The 22,563-nt window shown below is 37.6% G+C and overlaps 1 protein-coding gene across 1 annotated transcript in view; it reads right to left on the minus strand.

Annotated features, from left to right (window-relative positions):
- The window catches only part of LOC132547766 (general transcription factor 3C polypeptide 1-like), a 60,283-nt gene that overhangs the window by 21,502 nt on the left and 16,218 nt on the right, over positions 1–22,563 (minus strand). The window contains exons 13-25 of the mRNA XM_060211567.1: positions 22,289–22,386; positions 14,985–15,134; positions 12,930–13,070; positions 7,723–7,818; positions 7,303–7,572; positions 6,846–6,945; positions 5,935–6,023; positions 3,872–4,063; positions 2,687–2,879; positions 1,834–1,999; positions 920–999; positions 270–410; positions 64–153 (exon numbers count right to left, since the gene is read on the minus strand). Of these exons, the coding sequence (XP_060067550.1) occupies positions 64–153; positions 270–410; positions 920–999; positions 1,834–1,999; positions 2,687–2,879; positions 3,872–4,063; positions 5,935–6,023; positions 6,846–6,945; positions 7,303–7,572; positions 7,723–7,818; positions 12,930–13,070; positions 14,985–15,134; positions 22,289–22,386 (1,806 nt within the window). The remainder of the gene's footprint in view (positions 1–63; positions 154–269; positions 411–919; positions 1,000–1,833; positions 2,000–2,686; positions 2,880–3,871; positions 4,064–5,934; positions 6,024–6,845; positions 6,946–7,302; positions 7,573–7,722; positions 7,819–12,929; positions 13,071–14,984; positions 15,135–22,288; positions 22,387–22,563) is intronic.

Here is a 22,563-nt window from a genome sequence, read left to right on the forward strand (position 1 = left end):
AATCAACGCAGTACATACCAAAGAACCACACAGTTATGAGGTTGATGAGATAAACAAACTTACCTGACATCTTTTTCTTGCGTTTCACACCCTTGCCACCTTTGTTGCCCTTGGTTTTGGTTGTTGTCACCTTGACAACCTCAGGGCCTTTACCTGCAAACCAATCAGGAACATGGCACTAGCAATATCATAAAGTACTATATAGTATACTTTAAACTGTTTTTTTCTAATCATAATGCATGATGTGAAGTTTTTAAACAATATATCACCTGTCCCTGTGTCAGTCAGCATAAGTCTTTCCTTAGGGAGGATGCGTGGCAGACGGTTTGGTTTTGTGACCTTTAGGTACTTGTCAGTGGACTTTGGGGATGACTTTGTAAGGGATGTCCACAGACTCTCAGGCTTTAGGTCTACAAACAGAGAGCAATAGTATTCAATGTTAATAATTCTGATGAAAATTCATCATAAATAATTACATACAACACGGAGAGGATAGACCTGATCAGTAACAATCACATAACACAGAGGGGTCAATCCTCACCTTTAGCTGTCACATAACACAGAGGGGTCAAACCTCACCTATAGCTATCACATAACACAGAGAGGTCAAACCTCACCTATAGCTGTCACATAACACAGAGGGGTCAAACCTCACCTATAGCTGTCACATAACACAGAGAGGTCAAACCTCACCTATAGCTGTCACATAACACAGAGGGGTCAAACCTCACCTATAGCTATCACACAACACAGAGAGGTCAAACCTCACCTATAGCTATCACATTACAGAGGAGTCAAACCTCACCTATAGCTATCACATAACACAGAGGGGTCAAACCTGACCAGTAGGTACTACATAACACAGAGGGGTCAAACTTGGCCAGTAGGTACTACATGTATTCAGCTTGTGTTACATTACCAAGTGGCCCCATGTGACTGTAGTTGGGATAGTTCTTCTTCATGTTTCTGATGCTCCAGTCCCAGCTACGGCACAAATGTCTGTAACATACATAGATTTACACACTAGAAAATCTTTGTGTAACTACGTCATATAATCAAGGCGTTTCTTCTCCAAAAGCAGTTTGTTTAGGCTTTTCAATTTCAGTTGAATATGTTCTTTTTTCATATAATTTTTTTTTATACTTTTTGACACCAGTAAGAAAACATTGCTTACATCAGTAGTTTCAAAATTGTTCGCAAGTAAACTGTTTCACACAAATGATTTATGGTTTATACTGTGTTCAAGTGTAGAAATAAACAAGGCATCCTTGATCATTCAAATCCTAACACTCCCACAATTTGAGAAAACACAGGGAGACACTGACAATCCCACTGCGAGTTGTTCTCGGCAGGTTCATACTTAATATTAACAGTGATTCAGTCAGTGTAGAAACATCAGCTGCTTCACTAATATCTTACTTATTGATGCAAGACTTTCCCTCAAACAAGATATAACTGAAAACTATAAATTATATAAATAAATTTTAGCTTCCCTTGGGTTTGAATTTGTTGATAGAGTGATCACGCTTAATCTAACGACATTCCTTTTGATTCAATACATCATTATTAGAAGAGAAATATGGTCTGTCATCAATGCAATTTCAACATGAAACATACTCAAAATAACATTGAAATCAAGAAATTACCTGAGTTTTGTTACTTTTCAAAAATAATATTCAATAATACAAAAGAAATCTTCTGATGGTAAATTTATATAAACTAGCATCTGGAGGTAAAAAAATTACTGGTTTAGTAACTGTTTAATATTTTAAATAACTTAATTTTTCTATGGATCAATTTCTCCATCTACATAGAATAACACTGAACACTAACATGTAGAATGAGGAATCAATGCCAGCTGCCCCGAGCTGGTCACCAGGGAGACGACAGTGATCTGAGTCATCTACAAGCTCGTCAGGACTGACTGGTTTAAGGGCATCAGTTAAGGACATCTCTACTGGTGGATCCTCACGCAACTCCTTTTCTTTGTTCTTCATCTCTATAACAAATAAAAGTTAACTCTATCAAAGTAACAATAACAGCATCGTAAGCAATGTTTACACTGTCCAGTATTTTCAACGTGTCCACTGGATTATTTCTTTAACTGTATTTAAGAACCAACAGCATTGTACATAATGTTTACAATGTCCAGTATTTTTATCATGTGGACTGACTTATGTTTGGTGCTTTTAACTACTTATTGGTAGTACATATGATGTTAAAATACCTGGAATCTGGAAATATCTATGAGAAAATATAAATCATTTTAACATTTTTCAAGTTTTTTTATTTTAATATATGTGGACTATCAGTATAAAAGTTCTGTATCTCCCTAGGAAGAAGGGGCCGAGATATCTAAGTTGGTAAGAGCGTAAGCCATGCAGCCTCTGGTGCAGATACAATGTGCATGGTTCAACACTCCTTACCCATGGAGGTTTGTGTTTGTTTCAGGAAGATGAGAAACCACCCAGTCTCAGCTGACGTGATTGTGTCATTTGTCAAGACACTTTAACTCCATTTCTCTAAACAGCATGTGAGGCCTTCTGTATGTTGTTCAGTGAGGAAGTCACCGGCTATTACAAGGAGACCTTGCCTCAAAATGACTCTGGCTGTTTATGGGGTGATAAACCCAACAAACAAAGTAAACAATGTATCCCATAATACTTTATTTACTGTATTTACTTACTCCGGACATTGAGGTGGCTAGCAAAGCATATTTCCTGTAGCTCTGTCCAGTAATGGTCAAACTTCAGTTGGCTGGAGAGATCATATATACGTTTATCACACTCTATTCCTGGTGGCATCGTAATCTTACAGTAGCCTTCCAGGGAGTGTGTAGTGTCCATCAGACAGACATGCTTGTATAGGTAAACAAAGACCTGAAAGATTAAAACACACTTATCAACCTTTTAAAAAGAAAAAATGGTGTAATCATGTAGTGAAAGATGTAGTTTTTCTTAACTACAACATAAAATCATATCATTTCTATCTTTTTGAAGGTAAAAGAAATTTCAAAGTACATGATTGAAGAAATTTAACCAATTAGGTTATCCTTGGACATTTATTCCATGTACGATTTTGGAAAGGAATTCTGAAGACTATTCAGCAAATTACAGTCTCCCAAAAACAATTTTAGAAAAGAATTATTAATACAATTCAGGAATTCTTAAGACAATTCAGCAAATTACAGTCTCCCACTGAATGTGAGTTTATCCACTCAGAATGCACAGATGACAGATTCTAAACACTGATTTTTTTTTATTTTACTTAATAGGGAATAGTGTTGTTGTTACAACTGTAAATAAACCTCCTGAATGTATACCAGTAACATGTGTAATATGTACATTAAACACTGCATCCAGTTTTCTTTAATTGTACTTGCTAGTTCCAATGCGAATGAGTTCAGAAATATCACAAGTTTTAGTAGACAATATCAACAGATCATGAAGTCATACCACCATTTTACAGAGGCAATATCTCTAATCTTAATCAAAATGTTAGTCAGAGAAACACATATCTGGTATATGACACATCACCGTTTCCAAAGTATGAAATTCTGATGGCAAATAATAGTGTGGGAAATGACACCAGGACAAACTTTTCCTTTGATGTTTGTCAAGTTCAAAATGAAGGTCACAGAGTGCTTTTTCTGGTACATGGCATACCATCCATTTAAGGTTGATCCACGACTTAAGTATAAAGTTCCAGTGACATGTAGTGGAAGATTAAGAAACCAAGACAACCTTTTTTCTTTGGTATAAGCTAAAGGTCAAAATGTGGGTCAGAGTGACCTTTTTCAATAATCAAAAACAATGGAAATAGAACCCATCAATATGAAGAAATATTCTGGTAAATTTACATAATTCCTTACCTGGTCCTTCTCCTTTAAAAGTCGGGTTCCAAATGCAAGCAGCCCCATATAGGCCATCCTTTCACAGCTCTCATGGAAGGAAAAGATGTACTTGCGGGCGTAAAGTAACTGCTGTGTGAGTCGGTAAGGGAGGTAAACTATCGGGTACAGAGACTTTACTGGGTCATCTAGGATCTCCTTCAGGCCTTGCAGCTGAAAACCATTTTAAATGAATGTAATGTAAACTAGAACTGTCGCCAGGATGACCAACTAATACACCCCACTCCCCAATCAGCAACAGTTGTAGAGGGGTTGTCCCAACAAGATTCCTTCAAGAAATTTTCATTTTGTCACCATGGCAACAAAATATAAACACTCTTTTAAAAAAAGTAGCTAGTATTTGTAACCAACCTAAACCTGTTCATACTTATTTTCAACTTCATCAGACAATATCTTAATTTTGACCAATCATAAGCCTCAAAGTGTTTCCATAGTAACGGTTTAAGAACATCTAATATGTCAAATTATAGGCTATAATTAGCTGTAGCATTTGATCAAGTTTAAATAAAAAGTGAAAGGGCACAAATGTATATCATAGGGATGTAGCATGCCAAGTTTTGAGAAATATTGCTTCAGTACTTTATTTGATACACTTGACACAATATTCCAAACAAATATTTACACAAAGGGGCTAACTCTAAAAAATGTCAAAATTTCACAAATAAGTGAAAGGGCACTACCATATATCATAGGGATGTAGCATGCCAAGTTTTGAGAAATATTACTTCAGCACTTGATTAGATCTACTTGATATTGTAGTGTGAACATTTATTAATGTGAAAACTCCAACTTTGTACTTACATGTATTATGGCACTGGGGAGATGACTTTTGAACTTTATTGCTGACCAGTACTTACATCATTGCTGACCAGTACTCACATCATTGTGGACCAGTATTTACATCATTGCTGACCAGTACTTACATCATTGCTGACCAGTTCTTACATTACTGTTGACCAGTACTTACATCATTAATGACCAATACTTACATCATTGCTGACCAGTTCTTACATTATTATAGTTGACCAGTACTTACATCATTTCTGACCAGTACTTACATCATTGCTGACTAGTACTTACATCACTGCTGACCAGTACTTACATCATCGCTGACCAGTACTTACATCATTAATGACCAGTACTTACATTATTGCTGACTAGTACTTACATCATTTGACCAGTACTTACATCATTGCTGACCAGTACTTACATCATTGCTGACCAGTATTTACATCATTGCTGACCAGTACTTACATCATTGCTGACCAGTATTTACATCATTGCTGACTAGTACTTACATCATTGCTGACCAGTTCTTACATTACAGTTGTCCAGTACTTACATCATTGCTGACCAGTACTTACATCATTGCTGACCAGTTCTTACATTATAGCTGACCAGTACTTACATCATTGCTGACTAGTACTTACATTATAGTTGACCAGTACGTACATCATCGCTGACCAGTACTTACATCATTAATGACCAGTACTTACATCATTGCTGACCAGTTCTTACATTAAAGTTGACCAGTACTTACATTATTGCTGACCAGTTCTTACAGTATAGTTGACCAGTACGTACATCATCGCTGACCAGTACTTACATCATTGCTGACCAGTACTTACATCATTGCTGACCAGTTCTTACATTATAGCTGACCAATACTTACATTATAGTTGACCAGTACTTACATTATTGCTGACCACTACTAACATCATTGCTGACCAGTACTTACATCATTGCTGACCAGTACTTACAGTATAGTTGACCAGTACTTACATCATTGCTGGCCAGTACTTACATCATTGCTGACCACTACTAACATCATTGCTGACCAGTTCTTACATTATAGTTGACCAGTACTTACATCATTGCTGACCACTACTAACATCATTGCTGACCAGTACTTACATTATAGTTGACCGGTACTTACATTATAGTTGACCAGTACTTACATCATTGCTGACCACTACTAAAATCATTGCTGACCACTACTAACATCATTGCTGACCAGTACTTACATTATAGTTGACCGGTACAATGGAACAGAAGAGACAAACAGGCAGAGTGACAAGAACATCCGAGATAAGACACCAGCCGTTCGGATGATCTGAAAATTCATCAATGAAAAGAACCATTAAATTCACTGCATTGTGCTGAGTACTCTTTGATGTCTTGTATTATGTAATATCACATATTTTCAGTCCTGCATTGGGTATAATCTAGCTTAAACTGTAACTTGTAAATAATCTTTACATCAATTTCTTGTTATTCTAAATAAAACAAAAACTTTCTGTATAAATCATACATTTGTGTTTTAGGAGTAGGGGGAGATAACACCCTATATAAACCATACCTTTGTGTTTTAGGAGTAAGGATAGATAACACCCTGTATAAATCATACATTTGTGTTTTAGGAGCAAGGGGAGATAACACCCTGTATAAATCATACCTTTGTGTTTTAGGAGTAAGGGTTGATAACACCCTGTATAAATCATACATTTGTGTTTTAGGAGCAAGGGGAGATAACACCCTGTATAAATCATACCTTTGTGTTTTAGGAGTAAGGGTTGATAACACCCTGTATAAATCATACCTTTGTGTTTTAGGAGTAGGGAGAGATAACACCCTGTATAAATCATACATTTGTGTTTTAGGAGTAAGGGGAGATAACACCCTGTATAAATCATACCTTTGTGTTTTAGGAGTAAGGGGAGATAACACCCTGTATAAATCATACCTTTGTGTTTTAGGAGTAGGGAGAGATAACACCCTGTATAAACCATACCTTTGTGTTTTAGGAGTAGGGGGAGATAACACCCTGTATAAATCATACCTTTGTGTTTTAGGAGTAGGGGGAGATAACACCCTGTATAAACCATACCTTTGTGTTTTAGGAGTAAGGGGAGATAACACCCTGTATAAATCATACCTTTGTGTTTTGGTAGTGGTGGAAGGTAGCGCCTCCAGGTCATCTCATCACAGTACAAAGGTGGCTCCTTCAAATTCCTTATTTGTTCTAAAATATCTGCCTAATAAGACAAGAAATTTCAGTTTTATTATGTTTTAACAATGATTTTATTCACCTTTTTTTCATGTTTACGTAAATCATAGCTACAATCAGTCTATGGAACAAGATGCTACCAACTTTGACCCCTTTTATCAAATAGGAAACTGGGACTATTTTCAATACTTTTCATTTTACATTTTACAAACTGTTTCCACCACATGTGAAATTGATGTAATTGTTTACCCGTTGCAGAAGAGAAGTCTCAACCAGAACGGTGAGTGATTCTTAAGATAAAAAGAGTCCTGCTTATAGTAAAACATTTATAGAAATCATTCTACTTCACTCAAAAATGAAAGAATTCTAAATAACGTTTGTTTACATCATTAGATTTTCCAAACGCTTCTGTCCCTTTTTTTCCTGACTTTCGGTTGAAGTCACTACTTGATAATTCAGTTGAATGAGAGGTACTGAGGGCATCAGACCATCCCCTCCCAGCCTCAGATTCAGCGGTGTTGGTTCCTGACCGATCAACTGAAGGGTGTTCTGGGATCACACGTCCTCTGTAGTCATAACAAAGGTACCACAGAATGTTGTGAGTCATACGAATCCTTCTCATCTTAGGTAGGTAACCATACTGCTTTGGTGCAATCTACAACAGAATACACTATATTAATGTACTATCACACATGTTATTCAGTCTAACTGGTATCATCATTAATATAAACAAGAAAGCCAACTTTTATAAAAATTTTTCTGAATTGAAAGAAATTTTATCTTCTGTACAGCTGTCTCTACATACGGGATCATACACCATGTCAAAAGATTTTATCTTCATTTTGTACTCCTGAAGCTTCCGTAGGTTCTCTTGGGTACTCTCAGGCAAGTCCGTGAACTTCTGTCAACAAAGAAAGAGAACTATCAATACGGCTGATAATGTCTGTTACTGAGGAAAGAAGTTGATAAACAGATCAATGTCTGTCACCAAGAAATGAAAACATACAAGGAAAGGAACAGTCTATCAGTCTGTCTATTTCTGTCAACATGGAAAGGAACAGTCTATCAGTCTGTCTATTTCTGTCAACATGGAAAGAAACAGTCTATCAGTCTGTCTATTTCTGTCAACATGGAAAGAAACAGTCTATCAGTCTGTCTATTTCTGTCAACATGGAAAGGAACAGTCTATCAGTCTGTCTATTTCTGTCAACATGGAAAGGAACAGTCTATCAGTCTGTCTATTTCTGTCAACATGGAAAGGAACAGTCTATCAGTCTGTCTATTTCTGTCAACATGGAAAGGAACAGTCTATCAGTCTGTCTATTTCTGTCAACATTGAAAGAAAACAATCAAGAATTCTCTCAATGTCTGTCAACATGGAAAGAGTAGAGGCACATTGGGTTTGCATTGCTCACCTGGTTTAGTTTCTGAAATTGTTTCATTAAAGCTAAAGGGAAAAGAATTTAAAAGACCTGTACCTATTTACCTTTGAAGGCTCTGTTCCTCTACTCCAAGACAGGTAAAATGCACAGTTCACAAAAAAGTTCTTTTCTCTAAAGGATGGTTTAGATCAAATTCGGGAAAAATCAATTATTCCAATAGAGGAAGGATTTTAAAGAATTTGCTCTATTTCACCTATTGGACCCTTCCACAGGGGGATTAAGACCCACAGTTTACACAAAATTATCCCCTTCACCAAAGTATATCTCAGACTAAACTGGGACAGAATCCAGGTATTCCTCCGGAAGAGAAAAGATTTTCTTCTTTTTATCCCTATTGGGCCCCATCCCTCCCACTCCCGGGGTGCCAATATCCACCTTTTTCTACAAAATTATCTCCCCTTAACCCATGAATACTTCAAACCAAATTTGGTCGAAATCTCAACAGCAGGAGAAGGATTCTTAAAAATGTTTCTCTATTTTCCTGTATTGGGCACCATCCATTCCACCATAAAAGTCTGAGACCTATTATTGACACACAATTAAATACCTTTCACCAAAGAATGTTTCAGACCAAAATTTGTACTAAATCCAGGCATCCCTAGCATAAAAAAGGATTTAAAAGAATTTGCTCTCTTTCTCTAATTGGGCCGCACAAATCCTGCTCTAGGGGGCCCCAAAACCCTCCATTTATACAAAATTTAACTTTAACAAAGGATGCTTCAGGCCAAATTTAACCAAATCTAATAATTCCTACAGAAGGAGTGTTTTCTTAAATGATTTGCTCCATTTCCCTTATTAACCCCCTCCTCTCCTGCCCACAGGGTTGAGACACACCATTTATACAAAATTGATCCACTTCATCCAAGAAATGCTTTTGACAAAATTTCGACAATATCCAATCATTCCTACAGGAGGTTTCTAAAGGATTTTCCCTATTTCCCTTGGCCCTAACCCTCTTGCCCCAGGAGATCAAGATTTACCAATTATACAATTTTTTTTGTGTTTTTTATTTTTTTTCAAAAAATCATCATCATCATCATCATCATCATCATCATCATCATCATCATCATCATCATCATCAGTACAAAATTGATTCCTCTCAACCCAAGGATACCTCAGACTAAATTTGGACAATATCCCAATTATTCCTACAGGAGGTTTTTAAAGCATTTCCTCTATTTCCCTTATTTGGTCCCACCCTTCCTGCCCAAGGAGACCATGACCAACCATTTACACAAAATTGATTCTCTTCCACCCAAGGAAATCTCAAACCAACTCTGGACAATATTCATTCATTCCTACAGGAGGAGTTGGATTTTAAACAATTTATCCTACATCCCCTTTCAGACTTCGTCCCTCCTAAGCAAACGGGGTTGAGACCAGTCCTATATACGCGGGCTTGAGACCAATCCTATATACAAAGTTGTTTCCCTATCATCCAAGAATGCTTCAGACCAAATCGGGACCGAATGAAATCATTCCTATATATTTCCCTGCAAATTTGTTTGAGACCCCATTGTTTTCATAAAATTGATTCCCTTTCATCCAAGAATTCTTCAAACCAAATTTGGTCAAAATCCAATCATTCCTACAGGAGAATATCTTCTGTTTCCTGGGCTTTATCCCTCTTGCCCACAAGTCACTGTCATGATTCACACAAAAGAGTTTTTAGTAAGTAAAGCTATACATCATAGGAGAACAAGGAACAATTGTGTGATGTGCCATCAAATTCCTAAAGCATCTTACTGAGTTACAGATTATCTGTAAGCAAAGTTGTCCAAAATAGTGAAGATGATCTACATTTACAAACATGCCCTGGATATTTTTGCCAAAACGGTTGTCAACATTGCAAGACATCAGTCAAAATTCAAGCTCAGCTCCATGATCTAAGCTGCAGCAAGATCTTTATGTCTTTAAGTAGTAATGGTGACATTTTGACATAGAAAATTGTCTGATATGCACATCAACTTGAAGATTGTGCAAAAAAGAATGTGAGGTTTCGTCAAGACATACATTAGATTTAATTTCTCTGGAACATGCAGACCAGACAGCCAAGATCAGAATAAAGAAGAATAAATCTGTATGTAGTGCTTAGACAGACATCATTCTACTTCACTGTTATATACAACACTTCACTGCAACACTTCACTGTTATGTATTACACTTCACTGTTATATACAACACTTCAATGTTATGTATTACACTTCACTGTTATATACAACACTTCACTGTTATATACAACACTTCACTGCAACACTTCACTGTTATGTATTACACTTCACTGTTATATACAACACTTCAATGTTATGTATTACACTTCACTGTTATATGTAACACTTCACTGTTATATACAACACTTCACAGTTATGTACAACACTTCACTGTTATATACAACACTTCACTGTTATATACAACACTTCACAGTTATATACAACACTTCACTGTTATATACAACACTTCACTGTTATGTACAACACTTCACTGCAACACTTCACTGTTATGTATTACACTTCACTGTTATATACAACACTTCACTGTTATATACAACACTTCACTGCAACACTTCACTGTTATGTATTACACTTCACTGGTATATACAACACTTCACTGTTATATACAACACTTCACTGCAACACTTCACTGTTATGTATTACACTTCACTGTTATATACAACACTTCACTGCAACACTTCACTGTTATGTATTACACTTCACTGTTATATACAACACTTCACTGTTATATACAACACTTCACTGTTATGTATTACACTTCACTGTTATATACAACACTTCACTGTTATATACAACACTTCATTGTTATGTACAACACTTCACTGTTATATACAACACTTCACTGTTATATACAACACTTCACTGCAACACTTCACTGTTATGTATTATTACACTTCACTGTTATATACAACACTTCACTGTTATATACAACACTTCACTGTTATGTATTACACTTCACTGTTATAAACAACACTTCACTGTTATATACAACACTTCACTGTTATGTACAACACTTCACTGTTATATACAACACTTCATTGTTATGTATTACACTTCACTGTTATATGCAACACTTCACTGTTATGTATTACACTTCACTGTTATATACAACATTTTACTGTTATGTACAACACTTCACTGTTATATACAACACTTCACTGTTATATACAACACTTCACTGCAACACTTCACTGTTATGTATTACACTTTACTGTTATATACAACACTTCACTGTTATGTATTACACCTCACTGTTATATACAACACTTCACTGTTATATACAACACTTCACAGTTATGTACAACACTTCACTGTTATATACAACACTTCATTGTTATGTATTACACTTCACTGTTATATGCAACACTTCAATGTTATGTATTACACTTCACTGTTATATACAACACTTCACTGTTATGTACAACACTTCACTGTTATATACAACACTTCACTGTTATGTATTACACTTCACTGTTATAAACAACACTTCATTGTTATGTATTACACTTCACTGTTATATACAACACTTCACTGTTATGTACAACACTTCACTGTTATATACAACACTTCACTGTTATATACAACACTTCACTGCAACACTTCACTGTTATGTATTACACTTCACTGTTATATACAACACTTCACTGTTATATACAACACTTCACTGTTATATGTAACACTTCACTGTTATATACAACACTTCACAGTTATGTACAACACTTCACTGTTATATACAACACTTCACTGTTATGTATTAAATTTCACTGTTATATACAACACTTCACAGTTATATACAACACTTCACTGTTATATACAACACTTCACTGTTATATACAACACTTCACTGCAACACTTTACTGTTATGTATTACACTTCACTGTTATATACAACACTTCAATGTTATGTATTACACTTCACTGTTATATGTAACACTTCACTGTTATATACAACACTTCACAGTTATGTACAACACTTCACTGTTATATACAACACTTCACTGTTATATACAACACTTCACTGTTATGTATTAAACTTCACTGTTATATACAACACTTCACTGTTATATACAACACTTCACTGTTATGTACAACACTTCACTGTTACATATAACACTTCACTGTTATGTACAACACTTCACTGTTATGTACAACACTTCAATGTTATATACAACACTTCACTGTTATGTACAACACTTCACTGTTATATACAACACTTCACTGTTATATACAACACTTCACTGTTATGTATTAAACTTCACTGTTATATACAACACTTCACTGTTATATACAACACTTCACTGTTATGTACAACACTTTTCTGTTATATACAACACTTCATTTTTAACTGGAACTGATTAGTAGTTACTATCAAAACATGAAAAGCTTGGAACAGAACAAAAAAAAATTACTCCTAAATTAAAAATATTCTCAAAATTTCTGTAACAACGTCCTAGAGGTGATAGATTTCTGTGAGGAAATATCAATAAGAAATGGATTTCTCATGACGTTAAAAATATTATCCTCCAAAACAGACCTGTCCATTTCTATGTACGAACATACCTGTTGTTTTACAGGACTTTTCTTTGCACTTTTAAGCAGATGTTCCTTCGGTACACACCGAGACCTCAAATGAAGTTGTTCCAGCTTGCTTTTGATTAATGCATCTGTTGGCTGGATGTGTTTAGCACATAGTAGTTGGACCTGTATCATAATAACAAGAGAAGTCATCCAAGGTGTTCACTAAAGATCAGTTGTGAACAAGCTGTTCACTAGTGCTAAAAGGCGTAAAAGGTGTACATTACACTTCAGCAGTATACAAGATGTTCAGTGACACACAAGATGTTCACTAGAGTTCACTACAGTTTAGTAGTATACAATGTATTCATAAGCATTTATTGATTTTTTTTAGGTGTTCAGCAATGCACAAGGTGTTCACTGCTTTTCAGATGTGTACAATGTGTTCACTGTTGTTCAGCAGTGTATGAGTTGTTCACTAGTGTTCAGTGGAGTACAAGTTAACAACTGTTCACTGATGTATGAGTTGTTCACTGGTGTTCAGTGGAGTACAAGTTAACAACTGTTCGCTGATGTACGAGGTGTTCATTAGATTTCAGTGATGTATGAGGTGTTCACTAGTGTTCACTGATGTACGAGGTGTTCACTAGTGTTCAGTGGAGTACAAGTTTATAACTGTTCAGTGATGTATAAGTTGTTCACTGGTGTTCAGTGGAGTACAAGTTAACAACTGTTCACTGATGTATGAGGTGTTCATTAGATTTCAGTGATGTATGATGTGTTCCCTAGTGTTCACTGATGTACGAGGTGTTCACCAGAGTTCAGTGATGTATGAGGTGTTCACTGGTGTTCAGTGGAGTACAAATTAACAACTGTTCACTGATGTACGAGGTGTTCATTAGATTTCAGTGATGTATGATGTGTTCCCTAGTGTTCACTGATGTACGAGGTGTTCACTAGTGTTCAGTGGAGTACAAATTAACAACTGTTCACTGATGTATGAGGTGTTCATTAGATTTCAGTGATGTATGATGTGTTCCCTGATGTACGAGGTGTTCCCTAGTGTTCACTGATGTATGAGGTGTTCATTAGATTTCAGTGATGTATGAGGTGTTCACTGATGTACGAGGTGTTCACTAGTGTTCAGTGGAATACAAGTTTATAACTGTTAAGTGATGTATGAGGTGTTCACCGGTGTTCAGTGGAGTACAAGATGTTCACTTGTTCAGCAGTGTAGAAGGTGTTCACTAGTGTTTAATGGAGTACAAATTAACAACTGTTCACTGAGGTTCAAGGTGTTCAATAGATTTCAGTGGTGTACAGGTGTTCACTTGTGTTTGGTGGTGTACAGGGTGTTCACTAGTGTACAATGGAGGAGGACAATGGCCGCTGAGTAGGCAACACACACTCAGGCTGCTCTGATAATTTTGGTGGATTTATTGCTATTTTTTGAGGAGTTTTGAGTCCAAATTTGTCAGACATGTGTATAAGTGTTTTCTAAGCACCTTGGTTGATTTGTTTTTTGAAATGAACTTTGGAATTTGAACATTTTGAAGGAAAGTAATTTTTTTTTTTTTTTTTTTTTGTGAACATTAGTGTCAGTGAACTGTGCTCACCTGTAGTCACCTGTGTTCCTGGTTTTACCTACCTGGGCTACATTCTTACTTCCCTACTTTGACACCTAGTGTGCTTACCTGTACATACCTGAGCTATGTCTACTCACACTAAGACTAGCAGAACAGCAGGGGGCCCTTCAACTAGACAGAGTATATCGACTAATGTTGCAGTTGATGAAGATATCAGACAGGATATCTCAAAGATAAAGGAGCAGTTGGAGAATGTGGTGAAGAAAGCAGATTTGACAGCTTTATCTGCAGGATTAGCGAAATCCAAGGACATTGAGAAAATAGTGAGCTCTATAGTGGAATCTATGAGGAAAGATCTGGAGAGGGATTTAGGACAAAAGATTACTGAGAAAACTGCACAAATGAAGACACATTTGTAACCTTATGTATGTCTCGTCTTAGTCAATAAAATGTTTGAAAAAAAAAAAAAAAAAAATAGTGTACAATGGTATGTGTTCACTGGTGTTTTACTTACCTCCTTTGGCTGTTCATTATTGCCGCCTGGGATTGTAGTTTTGAAGATTCTAATTTTCTTTTCTTTCACCAACAAAATTGCAAGTTTGTCAAAAGTCTTCTTGTCAATAATGTAATCGAGGCCTTCACTTTTTTCCCGTTCTCGAATCATCTGAGTAAATATGCAAATTTTAAAGAATATAAATAACATTTTCAAAAATAATAAACTCAAACAGCATATTACCTTAAAGTGTGAAATAAATAATTGAAGACTAATCATTGGATGGAGTATAACAAGTTTTCCTCATTGGATCTTATTTTCTTTAATATAAGAAAAAAGACAAGGATGAAATTATATATTTCAGTTATGACACCAAATGGGTAAACTGGTGCCTGCTATAGCTGGGATAGATGTTCTATAAACTATAACAATGAATATCAAAGGTGGGGTCAACAAATATGGGAATTTACGTTATCATCGGCCCCCACTTGGAATTTCTAAATATGGTAACCATAAACAGATATGGGTATCAGAAGCTTAAATACGGAAAAGTTAGTCTCAGAACTGATTTCTTATCAAATGAGAGCTCCTTAACTAACACCTTGGTGGGTGTTAATGTAGTTATAATGTAATTCCTTCTAGTGCATTATTATTAGGCAGTTCCTATGAAATTATGTCATTAATGTGCGCACATTGTACCGACCAACATTTTGGTACCACATATCACACTATTTCAGAAGAAACATTTCTTTTATGTTGAAAAATGCAGCCAAAAATCATATAAAAAGCCATTACTTTTGAGAAAAGTACTGTTTTGGGCACTTAAATTTTCATACTTCCGAAACCAGTCTATTTTTCATACTTGCTTAAAAGTTGGCCACAGATGATATCTTTCAAAACGAGGATTTTTTGGAAAAAATGAAAACCGGTAAATTTGTCATTTTACACATTTGCTTAAAAAAAAATTTTCATTAAATAGTGATAGCTTAATAACCAAAAGTCTGTAGGTCTTGCTATTTGACAAGGTACCGTAAATATTCGCGTATAGTGCGCACTCGCGTATAGTGCGCAGGTACTTTTTGGAGATCAGATTAAAAAAAAGAAATCTACAGAAAAATTAATTGACTGGTCACTGCGACGAAACATTTGATGTGGTCTGATCCATTGATAATTAGGAAACCACAATGAGCGTGACCCAAACACATGTAATTACCTTAAGTAAACAAATTTACCTAGGTGACCTAACAAGCATGAAAGGCTTGGCTGATTGTATAATCAACGGTTAATGACAGTTAACACGTTGAGTATGAGGAGACTGATGACACCCGGCTTGGGCTGAACGCGTACTTTTGGTCAGAAAACGATGTTGTTTTAACTGTCTGAACATTTTCAATCCTACCTTGTCCCCATAAAAGCAGGTGGTTTGTCCAGTATAGACATGATCTTTCATGGTATCTGTACCCACCGCGGTATCCGAAGGTATTTAATGATAGATTGTTTACACCGACTTCGACATGGGGAAACTGCGAACGCCATTTGACTACGCCGAGAGACTGGAGTTTCGTGCCGCCGGTCGCCACTTCGACATTCCAGAGTGAAATATCAAGGCACAGAAAAAAAGAAAAGACCGTCTAAAGTCCCAACCACTGACCAGAAGGGCTGACATAGGTGCGACAGCGAAACACCCAGAGATGGAGAGAGAGAGCTGTTCAACTTTGTATGCGATTGCCGATATCCCGGCATCGCTGCCAGTACAACAGAACTGCGCGTGCGGGCCATGCAGATCAAGAGAGGTCATGGGGTCACCAACTTTGGGCATCGGTGGGATGGGCTGTGCGATTTATGAACAGAACGACAATCGCCTAAAAACTTCCGGATTCATTGAATTCCACAGATACATCATCAAAATGAGGCAGAAATTCAGACACTACTGTAGCCCCGACCAATAGCAGGACCGACGGAAAACCGTAATGCTAGCGTGAATGGCAGATGATTAAAACATTCGAAATTTATTTTATTTTTTTGTTGTTTTTATCTCAAAACTATCATATAAGACCGACGACTTTTACATATAACTATGTGAAAGGAGGTAATCCAATATGGCGGATGCAGAACTCGGGAATGATAACCCCAGGAATGGCATGTACCTGCGTATAGTGCGCACTCCCTTTTTGACACGACAGTTTCAGCTTAAAAAAGTGTGCACTATACGCGAATATTTACGGTAGTTGTTCATGTCAATTTGTATCAGTTTGGTTAACATTGCTGAACTTGACCTCTGTTCAAGGTCACACAAATGAAATTTATTCAAATAAAGACATTTTTGTGCAAATTTCACAATTTGAAGATTTAGTTAGCAGCTTTATACAAATCTTTTGATGAAGATCAATAAAAAGACCTTATTAGATAGATTATGTGCAGTAATAGAGACGAGTTTGGCCTTTGTCATTTCCAATCCGTAATTTGTGGCACTTTGAGAAGCTAATAAGAGATAGAACAGTTGCAGTTTGCAGGACATTACATTGTGTTTTAGTATAGCAGAACTGCTCAAGTGATTGCCTATTTGAACGTCAGTTTTGCATGGACTGGGTTAGTTTGATCTTGATGCTGAACATGGCCCAAGAAATACAAAATGCGTGCAACATGTGCACACATTCCAACCGTTCACTTGCCCACTGGACAGACACAGTAGTAATCTTTGACAGGGTCATCATGATCATTTCTGTCAAATGCAATTCAAACATTGTATTTTGACTGTGGTTTGTGCCTTGAATGGATTTGGCCTCAGAGAAGATTTTCATCATGCTGATAGACCCAAACTTCAAAGTCTCCAGCAAGAGTTAGATGCTCAGCAATATATCTGGGTGCTACTTTCAACTGGTATGATCCACAGGGTTACTGTTTCTAAATAATCCATATTCAGTACTGGAAACTCTATTGAACAGGCATCAAGTTTCACCCAGTTGGCCTTTGTGCACATAGAAAGGCCAGGTTCATCTGCAACCCTTCAGGCCAAGGTGTTGGGCAGAGCCAAACGGGATTGCATTCGCTCAGCAAGGCAACGGTCCCTCGAGTCCCTCTCTGGTGTGGACACATAAATTGGTCCACGTACAGCATTCAAGGAAGCAGTAGCTACTTTGACCAGTTCCTCTATGACACAAAGGAAGTAGTTTGAGCTGAGTTGTTCTCTGAACAGTTTCCACTGTTTCAGCCGACCATGGTAGCTCTTCACAACCCATCTTGAGTTAGTACACTGGCAGTCCTCGTTGGCAGTAAGTGTATGATGCTCTGTCTGCCCTGACAGAAGATAGGAAGGCATGTACACAGAAAACCCTGAACCTCGCAGCAGCTCCAACACATCCCTAAACCCCCGGTCAACAATCACATTGTCATCTTCACGGAGCCACAAGTTCATATTCTCAACTGTTCCAAGAATTTTTGTCAAGATATTTGCATCATTTTCATTGCCATAAAAAGGCTCAATAGTGTCTAGTACATAACCATCTGGAAAGACAATGCTCATGAATTTAACATAGTTGCACTTCTTTTGCCCACAGAATGAGGATCTTTGAAGGGGGTGATCAGCACTTTTTTGGACATAAATATAGGTACCATTAAGGATTACAGTTACTTTGTCCACATAGAAACATCTTGTAAAGGCAGTGTTGTGGCACTTAGCTTCTTCGCAGGTAATGTGTCTTGGACCAAGGAAACAGGACACAATGGTCTGGCTCAAGGCTTTTAAGACACTATGAAATGTGTGAAACACTGACTGTGTTTTGTCAGACCACACAAGACACCAAGTTGAGACCATGAAATATTGGAAAAGAAAAAAAGCATGGAATGTAGAAGAACATAATCCTCTATTGATGTGTTGGTTGGAGTACCAGCAGAAAGGAAATGGCTTAATTCAAAAAGGTTATTGATAACCTGATTAGCTCTTTCTAGAAGATGAAGAGCAAACGGTTCCCTTGTTTGCAGATCTAGTGGCAAAGAAGGATTCAGAATGTCACAAATTACATTGTCATTGCAAACATGAGCATCAGGGGGATACCATACAAAATGGAAAAACATCAAGTTTGTCCTGGCACGCTGGGGTATAGTGCATAGCCCAGTGCCCTCTTTTCAACATATGACACATCATTGGATGACATGAAATCAGTGTAAGCATCATCTGCATCATTTGCCAGGTCATCTGGAGTGCTCATACCAGAAGGTTCATAAAATTCAGACTGCAATGGCCTTTGCTTGAGGTACTTCTTGTAGCACTTTCCTCATAATATGCTTTCTTCTGTTATGCTGGGGTAAATATACATGTCTTACTTGAGCTCGGGCTCCTTGAGATAAATCTTTCAACCTGGTTTTGCAATACCAGTTATGTCTAAAGCTATGGGGAAACATGTCCATCCAATTTTTTTACCAGGCATGTCTATAACTATAGGGTATCTGCCCTACCAACCAATACCAGGCATGTCTATAACTATAGGCAATCTGCCCAACCAACCAATACCAGGCATGTCTATAACTACAGGCAATCTGCCCAACCAACCAATACCAGGCATGTCTATAACTATAGGCAATCTGCCCAACCAACCAATACCAGGCATGTCTATAACTATAGGCAATCTGCCCAACCAACCAATACCAGGCATGTCTATAACTATAGGGTATCTGCCCAACCAACCAATACCAGGCATGTCTATAACTATAGGCAATCTGCCCAACCAACCAATACCAGGCATGTCTATAACTATAGGCAATCTGCCCAACCAACCAATACCAGGCATGTCTATAACTATAGGGTATCTGCCCTACCAACCAATACCAGGCATGTCTATAACTATAGGCAATCTGCCCAACCAACCAATACCAGGCATGTCTATAACTACAGGCAATCTGCCCAACCAACCAATACCAGGCATGTCTATAACTATAGGCAATCTGCCCAACCAACCAATACCAGGCATGTCTATAACTATAGGCAATCTGCCCAACCAACCAATACCAGGCATGTCTATAACTATAGGGTATCTGCCCAACCAACCAATACCAGGCATGTCTATAACTATAGGCAATCTGCCCAACCAACCAATACCAGGCATGTCTATAACTATAGGCAATCTGCCCAACCAACCAATACCAGGCATGTCTATAACTATAGGGTATCTGCCCTACCAACCAATACCAGGCATGTCTATAACTATAGGCAATCTGCCCAACCAACCAATACCAGGCATGTCTATAACTATAGGCAATCTGCCCAACCAACCAATACCAGGCATGTCTATATCTATAGGCAATCTGCCCAACCAACCAATACCAGGCATGTCTATAACTATAGGCAATCTGCCCAACCAACCAATACCAGGCATGTCTATAACTATAGGCAATCTGCCCAACCAACCAATACCAGGCATGTCTATAACTATAGGCAATCTGCCCAACCAACCAATACCAGGCATGTCTATATCTATAGGCAATCTGCCCAACCAACCAATACCAGGCATGTCTATAACTATAGGCAATCTGTCCAACCAACCAATACCAGGCATGTCTATAACTATAGGCAATCTGCCCAACCAACCAATACCAGGCATGTCTATATCTATAGGCAATCTGCCCAACCAACCAATACCAGGCATGTCTATAACTATAGGCAATCTGCCCAACCAACCAATACCAGGCATGTCTATATCTATAGGCAATCTGCCCAACCAACCAATACCAGGCATGTCTATAACTATAGGCAATCTGCCCAACCAACCAATACCAGGCATGTCTATATCTATAGGCAATCTGCCCAACCAACCAATACCAGGCATGTCTATAACTATAGGCAATCTGCCCAACCAACCAATACCAGGCATGTCTATAACTATAGGCAATCTGCCCAACCAACCAATACCAGGCATGTCTATAACTATAGGCAATCTGCCCAACCAACCAATACCAGGCATGTCTATAACTATAGGCAATCTGCCCAACCAACCAATACCAGGCATGTCTATAACTACAGGCAATCTGCCCTACCAACCAATACCAGGCATGTCTATAACTACAGGCAATCTGCCCAACCAACCAATACCAGGCATGTCTATAACTATAGGGTATCTGCCCTACCAACCAATACCAGGCATGTCTATAACTATAGGCAATCTGCCCAACCAACCAATACCAGGCATGTCTATAACTATAGGCAATCTGCCCAACCAACCAATACCAGGCATGTCTATAACTATAGGGTATCTGCCCTACCAACCAATACCAGGCATGTCTATAACTATAGGCAATCTGCCCAACCAACCAATACCAGGCATGTCTATAACTATAGGCAATCTGCCCAACCAACCAATACCAGGCATGTCTATAACTATAGGCAATCTGCCCAACCAACCAATACCAGGCATGTCTATAACTACAGGCAATCTGCCCTACCAACCAATACCAGGCATGTCTATAACTATAGGCAATCTGCCCAACCAACCAATACCAGGCATGTCTATAACTATAGGGTATCTGCCCTACCAACCAATACCAGGCATGTCTATAACTACAGGCAATCTGCCCAACCAACCAATACCAGGCATGTCTATAACTATAGGGTATCTGTCCAACCAACCAATACCAGGCATGTCTATAACTATAGGCAATCTGCCCAACCAACCAATACCAGGCATGTCTATATCTATAGGCAATCTGCCCAACCAACCAATACCAGGCATGTCTATAACTATAGGGTATCTGCCCTACCAACCAATACCAGGCATGTCTATAACTATAGGCAATCTGCCCAACCAACCAATACCAGGCATGTCTATAACTATAGGCAATCTGCCCAACCAACCAATACCAGGCATGTCTATAACTATAGGCAATCTGCCCAACCAACCAATACCAGGCATGTCTATAACTATAGGGATCTGTCCAACCAACCAATACCAGGCATGTCTATAACTATAGGCAATCTGCCCAACCAACCAATACCAGGCATGTCTATAACTATAGGCAATCTGCCCAACCAACCAATACCAGGCATGTCTATAACTATAGGCAATCTGCCCAACCAACCAATACCAGGCATGTCTATAACTATGGGGAATTCTGTCCATCCAATACCAGTTATGTCTATATAAGGAAATCTGTCCAACCAATACTAAGTATGTCTATATAAGGAAATCTGTCCATCCAATACTAGGTATGTCTATATAAGGAAATCTGTCCATTCAATACCAGGTATGTCTATATAAGGAAATTTGTACATCCAATACTAGGTATGTCCATATAAGGAAATCTGTCCATTCAATACCAGGTATTTACAAACTAACCTTGATGAATGTATATGTTTTTTCTAGCACCTTGTCCTTCTCCACAGCTTCAAGTATCATAGACATTCGCTTCAGATGACGACTTGTCAGTGTACTTTCTGCAGAATGAGCAAATAATTTTAGCAATAAAATGTCAAACACTAGCCTGTTACTCACTGCTCTCTTATCACCTGTTCCACATTTTCAACAAATTTGAAAAGAATCACTTGAAAGAGTAACAAGCATCATCCACGAAAATTTTATTTAAGGATTGCAAAGATCTTATATTTAGTATA

The sequence above is a fragment of the Ylistrum balloti genome, unplaced genomic scaffold, assembly GCF_031769215.1.
Source record: "Ylistrum balloti isolate Yb309-2 unplaced genomic scaffold, AGI_CSIRO_Ybal_v1 Utg369974, whole genome shotgun sequence".
Lineage (NCBI taxonomy): Eukaryota > Metazoa > Mollusca > Bivalvia > Pectinida > Pectinidae > Ylistrum > Ylistrum balloti.